General features: G+C 38.9%; 1 protein-coding gene and 1 non-coding gene across 2 annotated transcripts; one reads left to right on the forward strand and one right to left on the reverse strand.

The window, feature by feature from the left end:
- Positions 1 to 1,314: 1,314 nt before the first annotated feature.
- LOC133798909 (small nucleolar RNA R71) lies at positions 1,315 to 1,421 on the reverse strand. The gene has a single exon (XR_009876125.1). It is a non-coding gene; the product is annotated as a small nucleolar RNA R71 (small nucleolar RNA).
- A 4,369-nt stretch (positions 1,422 to 5,790) lies between these two features.
- LOC133795488 (uncharacterized) lies at positions 5,791 to 6,159 on the forward strand. The gene has a single exon (XM_062232937.1). The coding sequence runs from the start codon at positions 5,791 to 5,793 to the stop codon at positions 6,157 to 6,159; it is 369 nt and encodes a 122-aa protein (XP_062088921.1).
- Positions 6,160 to 10,451: the final 4,292 nt, after the last annotated feature.

Consider the following 10,451-nt stretch of genomic DNA (forward strand, 5'->3'; position numbering starts at 1 on the left):
TCAATCTTCTTCAATTCCATATAACATGTTCTTATTGATTTATTATTGATTGGCCATCTATAGTCATTATTTATATGTTTTCAAATCAAAATCTGAGAGGTGAGATTTGAATTTGCTGTGGTTATATTGGACATAATTTTAATTTGGAACGAGAGTATCCATATTAATTATGTAACTATTTATTAAGTTGTTGAGATTAATGCTACCTTTGTCGTTCAATTTACCATAGAAATATAGGAAATTGTTACCTAGGTTGAGTTTATAATTCATAGTATCATTATAGGCTGTTTTTATCAACTTGTTAATTGAATTAGGCAGAAAGAAGAAGAATTTAGTATTTTGTATTAGGAAATGATAGGGAGGATAGTTGATGAGATTAAATATCCTAATTATTTCTTCAGTGTTTAAATCCTAAGGTTTGCTATTAATTGATATTCTATTTAATTTGTAATTATTGTTTTTGAATGTTATATTTTCTTTTGCTACATCTATAAGAATCGAAATTCTAATTGACCAAATAGAAAGAGAAATTAATTAATTGGTAATTGAGGATTCAGTCCTTGAGGACGATACTTGGTTTTACCAAGGTTATTACTAAATTGTGATACGTGAACTTGCGTAGCATATAAAATCTGCAACAAGTTTTTGGTGCCGTTGCCGGGGACTGAAAACTATCAATATCAGTCTAGTTGATTTTATTTCTATTTTGGTTACTTTTTGTCTTGTTTCTAATTTGTTTAGCTGCGTTTCTTGTTAAACTTCAGGTGGTTTGTTATGTGTGTAGCAGAAGAGGGGCGGGTAGTCTTGTTCCTGTAAATCCTGAAATTGAGAAGACGTGCAAACAAAACAGAAGAAACAAGAAGTTGGCTCATTAGATAGTAGAAATGGCACAAAATGAAGGGCCGGATAGACAGAATGAGAGGAATAATGAGGTTCCCGAAGTTTTGCAACAGCCGGTTCAGAATCCTGCTTGCTAGAAGTCTGAGAGACTATGTACTGCCCACTGTTACGGGAGTACAGAATTGTATAAGACCACCGGCGGTGGATGCCAATAATTTTGAGATTAAGCCGGCGATTTTGCAAATGGTGCAGTCCACGGTTCAGTTTGGGGGTTTGCCTTCTGAAGACCCCCATATGCACTTGGCGAATTTCCTGGAGTTGTGTGCCACTTTCAAGTATAATGGGGTTAACAATGATGCTATAAGGTTGAGACTCTTCCCATTTTCTCTGCGGGAAAGAGCTAAGAGCTGGCTTAATTCACTTCAGGCAAACTCTATAAATACTTGGCAAGATCTTGCTCAGAAATTATTGGCTAAGTTAAGGGGGGAAATTAATAATTTCTATCAGATGGATGGAGAGTCATTATATGATGCTTGGGAGCGCTTCAAGGAGTTATTGAGGAAATGTCCCCACCACGATATAGAAAAGTGGATGCTAGTTCACAATTTTTATAACGGACTGTGTGGTACAACGAGAACGATTATCGATGCTGCAGCTGGTGGGGCATTCATGAGTAAAAGTGCCAATGAAGCATATGAGCTGCTGGAGGACATGGCCACAAATAATCATCAATGGTCTGAGGAAAGATCATCGGGGGTCAGAAAGGTAGCTGGGGTGCATGAGCTGGATGCCATCACTGCTCTAACATCACAAGTAGCCTCCTTAACAAAACAATTACAATAGAGCACTGTATCAGCTAATTCGGTTCAAATGGCAGCTAGGTGTGAAATTTGTGGTGGTCCTCACTCTATTGATCAGTGTCCTACCAGTATTAATAATAACATTCCGATGGATCAGGCTCAGGTTCAAGCGGTGGGAAACTTTCAGAGGCCATTCAATAATTCGTTCGCCAATACTTACAATCCCGGGTGGCGAAATCCTCCTAATTTTTCTTGGAGGAATAATCAGGGCCAGCAACCTCAGTTTCAGGGTCAATTTCAGAATAATATGCCTCAGCCACCAATGCATCAAGCCTCCTCATCACAACAGCCTAGGCCTCAACAATTAATGAATCAAGCTCCACCTGAAAGGCCTAATGAATTGCAAGCTGCATTATTGACCCTCACCAACACTCAAACTCAGTTCATGACAGAGACTAGATCTTCTATCAGAAATTTGGAAACACAAGTAGGGCAGTTGGCTAATATGCTTAATAACAGAACGCATGGAAATTTGCCTAGTAATACTGAAGTCAACCCTAAGGAGCAAGTTCAGGCAATTACTCTGAGGAGTGGGAAGCAAACCGAGCAGCCTAGATCTCCATAGGCAGTGGTTAAGAATGGAGAGATGGGTGAACAGTCTGATTCAGCAGAAGTTACTAAAGACCACCAGAGTTCAGAAAAGTGTCAGCCAGTTATTGATGAGCAGCCAGTTCGAGTTCCATATCCTCAGAGGCTTAGAAAAACTACAATGGATAAACAATTTTCTAAGTTTTTAGAGGTGTTTAAAAAGCTGCATATAAATATTCCTTTTGCTGAGGCCTTGGAGCAGATGCCCAGCTATGTGAAATTCATGAAGGAGATTCTGTCCAAGAAAAGGAAGATGGAGGACTATGAGACGGTAGCACTCACTGAAGAGTGCAGTGCGATATTACAGAGGAAGTTACCCCAAAAGTTGAGAGATCCGGGGAGCTTTACCATACCTTGCACCATTGGGAAATTCGAATGTAAACACGCTTTATGTGATCTGGGGGCGAGTATTAATCTGATGCCCTTATCTGTGTTCAGAAGACTTGGATTGGGTGAGGCAAAACCAACAACTGTCACTCTACAATTAGCAGACCGATCGGTGACACACCCACGGGGTATTATTGAGGATGTTCTTGTGAAGGTGGATAAGTTTATATTTCCCGCCGACTTTATCGTTCTTGACATGGAAGAGGATATAAATGTACTAATTATTCTCGGTAGGCCATTTCTAGCCACAGGTCAAGCTCTTATTGATGTTAAAAAAGGAGAACTTAAGCTTAGAGTTCAAGGAGATGAGGTGGTCTTTAATGTCTTCAAGGGCATGAAGTATCAGGTGGCTAGTGACAGTTGCTATAGTGTGGATGTGATAGAGAAGGTAGTCTCGAAAAGAAGGATGAATAATGATGCCTTAGAGGCAGTATTAATAGGTGATGAGGTCGACGATGATGATGCTGATATAAGAGATTATGTAAACTGGATCAATTCCTACCTACCATACTGGAAGAAGTTTCAAGAATTAGCAGACGCGCTTGATAAACTGCTGACATCCATTCAGCAGCCACCGCAGTTGGAATTGAAGGCTCTTCCAGATCATTTGCGATATGCATATTTGGGAGAGAATGAAACTTTACCTATAATTGTGTCAGCTGACCTGTCAAAGATAGAATTGGAAAAATTGTTGAGGGTTTTAAGGGATCATAAATTGGCCATTGGGTGGACATTGGCGGATATTAGAGGAATAAGCCCATCAACAGTAATGCATAAAATCTTATTGGAGGAGAATAGCAAGCCATCCATAGAGGCTCAGAGAAGACTCAATCCAGCCATGAAGGAAGTCGTACTTGAGCAGATTCTTAAATGGTTGGATGTTGGAGTGATCTACCCAATTTCTGATAGCTCATGGGTGAGCCCAGTGCAAGTGGTACCTAAAAAGGGTGGTATGAGAGTGGTAAAAAATGAAAACAATGAACTCATTCCAACAAGAACTGTAACGGGGTGGCGGATTTTTATTGATTACCGCAAGCTCAATAAGGCAACAAGGAAGGATCATTTTCCTTTGCCTTTCCTTGATCAAATGCTTGACAGATTAGCAGGCCACAGTTACTACTGTTTCTTGGATGGGTATTCGGGGTATCATCAAGTCGCTATTGCACCAGAGGATCAAGAGAAAACCACATTTACATGTCCCTATGGCACATTTGCTTTCAGGAGAATGCCATTTGGATTATGTAATGCTCCTGCAACATTTCAACGGTGCATGATGGCTATATTTTCAGATATGGTAGAAAGGTGTATTGAGATATTCATGGATGATTTCTCTGTTTTTGGTTCGTCATTTGACCTCTGTTTGGGTAATTTGGAAAACGTGTTGAATCGTTGTGAAAAGGAAAATTTGGTGTTGAATTGGGAAAAATGCCATTTTATGGTAAAATAAGGGATTGTTCTGGGACACAAAATTTCTAGAAATGATATTGAGGTGGATAAGGCAAAGATTGCAACAATTGAGAAATTACTAACTCCAGTGTCAGTAAAAGGAGTAAGAAGTTTCCTTGGCCATGTGGGATTCTATAAGCGATTCATCAAAGATTTTTCCAAAGTGTCTAAGCCCCTCTCTTCGTTGTTAATGAATGGTGTGGTTTTTGATTTCAATGAAGAGTGCCTTCATGCATTTAAGGTACTAAAGGAGAAACTTATATTTGTGCCTATAGTTATGACTCCCAATTGGGTGCTTCTGTTCGAGTTGATGTGTGATGCAAGTGACTATGCTGTCAGGGCCGTGTTGGGTCAATGAGTTGACAAGGTTTTTCGCACCATCTACTATGCTAGTAGGACCTTGAATGATGCTCAGTTGAACTATGCTACTACTGAAACGGAGATGTTGGCCATAGTCTTCACTTGTGACAAGTTCAGGTCATATTTAATCGGGAATAAGGTTATTGTGTACACAGACCATTCGGCGATCAAATACCTTATGACCAAGAAGGATGCCAAGCCAAGACTAATCCGATGGGTCCTTCTCCTTCAGGAGTTTGATTTAGAAATCAGAGACAAGAAGGGTACCGAGAACCTAGTAGCAGACCATTTGTCGAGACTGGAATTAGAAGAGAGTCAGAATATGAAGGAAGTCCAGATAAATGATGAGTTCCCTGATGATCAGTTGTTTGCTTTAAAGGGAAGTTTGATGGTCCCATGGTTTGCTGATTATGTCAACTTTTTAGCTGCAAACATCACACCTCCTGACATGACAAGACAACAATTGAAGAAATTCTTTTCTGAGGTAAAGCACTATTACTGGGAAGAGCCAATCCTCTACAAGCACTGCGCCGATTAGATAATTAGAAGATGTGTGCCTGAAGAGGAGACGTACTCTATCCTAAATCATTGTCATAGTTTGCAGTGTGGAGGTGACTTTGGTGGGACAAGGACTGCTGCAAAGGTTCTACAAAGTGGTTTCTTTTGGCCAACTCTCTTTAAGGATGCTCACGAGTTTGTCAAGGCATGTGATCGTTGTCAAAGGACTGGTAATATTTCAAGGAGGAACGAGATGCCTTTGAATGGTATTTTAGAAGTGGAACTGTTTTATGTGTGGGGTATTGACTTCATGGGTCCTTTTTTGTCATCGTACAACAATTTGTTTATTTTGTTAGTTGTGGATTACGTTTCTAAGTGGGTGGAAGCAGCTGCAACTCATGCTAATGACGGTAAAACAATTCTTACTTTTCTCCAAAAGTACATTTTTACCCAGTTTGGTACTCCTAGAGCTATTATTAGTGATGAAGGGAGTCATTTTTGCAACAAGAAATTTGAAGTGTTACTTGCAAGGTATGGAGTTAGACATAGAAAAACATTACCTTATCACCCGCAAAGTAATGGACAAGCTGAGATTTCCAACCGGGAAATTAAGTTAATCTTGGAGAAGACGGTACAACGTTCGACAAAAGAATGGTCTAAGAAGCTCGATGACGCTTTCTGGGCATACAGAACAGCATTCAAAACACCTATTGGTATGTCACCATATAGGTTGGTCTTTGGGAAAACGTGTCATCTTCCAGTGGAACTTTAGCATAGAGCATTTTGGGCCATGAAAACTTTGAATATGGACATGGCATCGGCGAGAGAGAAAAGATTGCTGCAGTTGAATGAGCTAGAGGAGCTCAGGAATGAGGCATATGAGAATGCCAAAATTTACAAGGAACGGACTAAGTTGTGGCATGACAAGAACCTGGTTCGGAAGGAATTTCAACCGGGTCAGCAAGTATTACTATTTAATTCAAGGTTGAAATTGTTTCCAGGCAAGCTAAAATCGAGGTGGTCCGGGCCCTACACTGTTGTTAAAGTATTCCCTTACGGCTCAGTTGAGGTAGCTAGTGAAAAGAGTGGTAATTTTAAGGTGAATGGGCAAAGATTGAAGCCCTACTTGGGTGGTCATTTTGATCAGGCCAAGTCTGTCATCCTCTTGTCGTCGCAGTGAAGAGGAGTTCAGCGTCCGGCTAAATGACGTTAATGACAGCGCTTGTAGGAGGCACCCTATTTTTTATGTATTATTTTTCTTACTTTTGCACTTGTAAACAATGGATCTTTTGTTTACTTTTCGACTTTTAGAATCGTGAAAAACGTAAAAAATAAAAAAAAATAAAAAAAATTGATAATCCTTAAGAGCCGCGGCATAGATACATTGAGCCACAGCATTGCTGGTTCCAGAGGCCCAAGATTTTTGAAGGAATGAGGAGGGCAGCGGCATTGAAACCCAGATTTCCCAGAAGATAGAGGCGGGCCGCGGCATGGATATCATAATGCCACGACATTCTTTCCAGTAAATTTGATGCGGGCCGCGGCATTGTATGGCTAGAGCCGCGGCCCGTGTGCGAAATCTGGGGTAAAAAAACCCTAATTTTGCCCTCGTCCTCATTCACTTTCACAATTTCTTTTTTACCAACACTCAAAGCCTCTTTTCTCTCTCAAATTCTCACAACCCTTCTCCATCTTGAGAATTTCATTAGCCAAGGAGACAAAAAGGAGAAGCCTTATGACATGCAAGTAAGTGTCTCACATCTATTCTAGTGCTTTCTGATTGGAAGATAGATTAATTTTTGACATTGTGAGAAATCTAGGGGGGTTTTTTTTTTTTTTTTTTTTTTTGGTGAAAGTGGTTGGGTTATTTGTTATTGTAACTTGGTAATTTTTGGGGGAGTGAAAACCAAGTAGAAGTTATACTCAATTTCTTTTAAACCAATTAGGGGGGTTTAGTCTGTTATTGCATTGAGAAAAAAGAATGGGTCCTAAGAGAAATCCTCCTAGAGATGCCTCTTCATCCCGAACTCAACCAACACCACCTCCTCCTGCTGATTATGATACTCGATTATTTGTCAATAAGGAAACGGCTGACATGTTTAAAAGAATTCATGAGAAATCTGTGGTGAGGGACCGGGGATTTGAGTTTCAAGATGAACCATTTGAAAATAATCCTTCCTATGATCTCATTCGGGCTGAGATAGTGAGACGTAATTGGGTTTTCTTCTGCGACTCTACTCGTATTGGAATGGCCAACTACTCTCAAATGTTTGAATTCTTCGCAAATTTCCCATATCTTGATGAAGACAAGCAAAACTTTATTAGAGGTAAAAAGGTGCCTACTGAAGTTTATTCATTTAACCAATTGCTGCACCTCCCTACATTGTCTGCGCTTGATGACGAGCATTGGAAATTGGCCCACTTTAGCGAGCCAGATTATAATGCAGTGGCTGAAGTACTGAGTATGGAAGGGGCTCGGTTTAATTATCATCATGGCAAGCCAAAAGATATGAACCGGTGGCAGCTTAACCCAATTGCTAAGGCGTGGGTTTATTTTGTAAGTTCACGCTTATTGCCAACCTCTCATGTTTCCACTGTTGATAGAGAGCAATGTTTGTTGGTTTATGCTATCATGACCAAGATGACAATTGATGTGGGCCGAATCATCCGTTACAGCATTCGCAACATCAGTAGATTCAATACTACTGTTGGTGTTGCCCATGGTACTTTTTTCTCGACCCTATGTGACACATATGATGTACTGGTCTTCGCTAGCAATATCGTTCGGAAACCCATGGGGCCAATTAATCAGACCTTGTTTGCTGCGTTTCCTTCAGCCTCTCTTACCCCGCCGTCACCTGGGCAGCATTATAAGCGTCGACGGGTTGATGATACAGCTGACACTGATCAAGTTGAGGAGGAAGGAGCTGATGAAGCGGGCCCTAGTAACCCACCTTCGAATTTGGCAATTGGTGGGCCTATTGATGAGCACACGCATGATCGATTGGATTATCTTATTCGCCAAAATCAATATTTAATCCAATCGCATCATGCGTAAAATCAGCATTATAATGACTTCCTGGCGCAACAGAATGAGTATGGGCGGGTTCATATAGAGGAGTTGAATGCCTTAGTCATGAGGTGGACTATGTGTTCTGCTGATGAAAATTACTTCACTCCTCCGCCTCAGTTCAATCCATACAACCTGCCACCACCACCTCCGCCATACTGACGTGGCGTGCTTTTTGAGGTAAGTCTTCTTTCCTTGCTCTTCATGTCACATTGGGGACAATGTGAAATTTAAATTTGGGGGAAGGGCTTATCAGTTATTTTTTTATCTTTGTTCTGTTAATTTTAGTTTTATTTTCACTGTTGAGTAGTTAAGCCGATAATTTGTTTTTAATATCATTTGTCATCAATTTGTGAAATAGTAATTGTGTGAATAACCGTGTGCTTGGTTGATTACTCTTGGGATTAATTTTAATGTTTTGTTGGAAATTGAATATGTTGTGTAAATTGGGACAATTAGCTTATGTTATATATGTTTTACTTGGGTATGAGGAATGAATGGTGGAATATGATAGAACTTGCATTACTTGTCTTTTGAGACGAAATCCTTGATGACATGTGTTTTGGAATATGAAATAGGCAATTTTTTTAAAAATGTTTGGGCCTTTCAAGCTTACCCTTATCATTATTTTCCCTAGTTTGCTCATTTGTGCCTTAACTTGTTTTATTGATTGTTCAACCACTTCATTAAGCCAAAACTGTACCAATTATTTTTCCATGTCCTGTGAATTATGCCATAAGCTTAGAAATAAGTTTAGGGGAACGATTTGTGATTGGATAGAGAAGAAAAAAAAAACATATTGGTGTGAGTGGATGAACAATGTAATTTTTTGGTTGAGACAGGTGTAAAGTGTAAAAAAATACTTGCAACATCACTGTAAATCAGTTTCAATTTTTGTCTTCAGAAAAGAAAGAAAAACAAAAAGAAAAAAAAAAGAAAAAGAAAAAGAAAAAAAGTGATGAAAAAAAATAAAGTGATGTTGGTGTTTTGATTTTGAGTTCTCAATCGATGAAAAATGGGTGAATTTTGGGCTGGCAATTAAACGCAATGTGGGTTGTTTGATTTTTTTTTTTTAGGTGCTTATGGTATAATGAAGCCTAAATGTCTTTTTATCTACCTTTACCTAAGCCAAAAAAATGCATGAACCTTGAAAGTCCTGTTGATTCTAAAACATGTGTTGTTAACATTAATGGAGAAAGACAAGTATGCAAGCATATTGAATTTTGGTGAGTGGACAGTTAAAAGAGTAAATCATGTATGATGTATTCTAATTGCACATTTTGTTATTTGCAAATCATATTCTAATTTCCAAATGAGGCATTTGGGTTAATTGTGAGAGTGATTAGACTGAAATTCTGGTTGAAAAATCGCAATTGATATTTCGCGAATGATGACAATGTGTTATGGACAAAGTGGAGGCTTAATTGTTTTTGTGTTGTGTTTTGTTTTAAGTCTAAGGTCAATCTTTACTCGAGGGCTAGTAAAGGTTAAGTTTAGGTTTGTTGAGTCTAGTTTTTGTCATGTTTAGGTGGTGTTTTAAGTAGTCTTTTATTTCAATTTTCTTCCATTTAGTGCGGGTTTATGCTGTGTTTGCTTGTCTTTGGGAATATCAGGAAGAATTGAGTACTTGGAGGAAAATGTCAAAGAAAGAGAAGAAATAACCAAGTTTTATAACATATTTTGAGAAAAGATGGATCTCAACATGATTTGGAGGTGTTGGTAAATTTTTGGGATAAAATCTTGAAGAATTGAGAGATTTCTTAAGGGTCGCGGCATGAGCAAAGTAGAGTTGCGGCTAGCTAGTGAAACAAAACCAATATTTTGAAGAAGAACTTTGGGCCGCGGCATGGCTAAGGAGAGCCACGGCATAGAAGGGCAGCAACCCGGAAATTGCAGACATGAACCGCGGCATGGCAAGGCAGTATTCGTGAAAGATTTTAGACACGGGCCGCGACATGGTACATATAGAGCCGCGACCCGTCTCTTTAAAAACTGAATTTTTAGGTTTTTATAAGAGGAAAGAGAGGAAAAAAAAAGATATACAGATTTTGGAGTGGGAAATTCTTGGAGGCTAGAAGGCTTGGAGTATTCAAACTGCATGTTTTCATCTATTTTCTGATGTTATTTTTAATTGTCTTTGTGATTAGCATTATGAATATGAACTAATTTTCTGTTTAGAATTTTTAATTGAATCACTTGAATCCCTATTGTGAATTAATGCAATTTCAATGTTCTTCTTCGTCAATCTTCTTCAGTTCCATATAACCTGTTCTTATTGATTTATTATTGATTGGCCATCTATAGTCATTATTTATATGTTTTCAAATCAAAATCTGAGAAGTGAGATTTGAACTTGTTGTGGTTATATTGGACATAATTTTAATTTGGAACGAGGGTATCCA

The sequence above is a fragment of the Humulus lupulus genome, chromosome 8 (genome assembly GCF_963169125.1).
Source record: "Humulus lupulus chromosome 8, drHumLupu1.1, whole genome shotgun sequence".
NCBI classification, from domain to species: Eukaryota; Viridiplantae; Streptophyta; class Magnoliopsida; order Rosales; family Cannabaceae; genus Humulus; species Humulus lupulus.

Coding starts and splice junctions, on each gene's coding strand:
- LOC133795488 (XM_062232937.1), top strand. CDS start 5,791: ATGGCATCGGCGAGAGAGAAAAGATTGCTGCAGTTGAATGAGCTAGAG.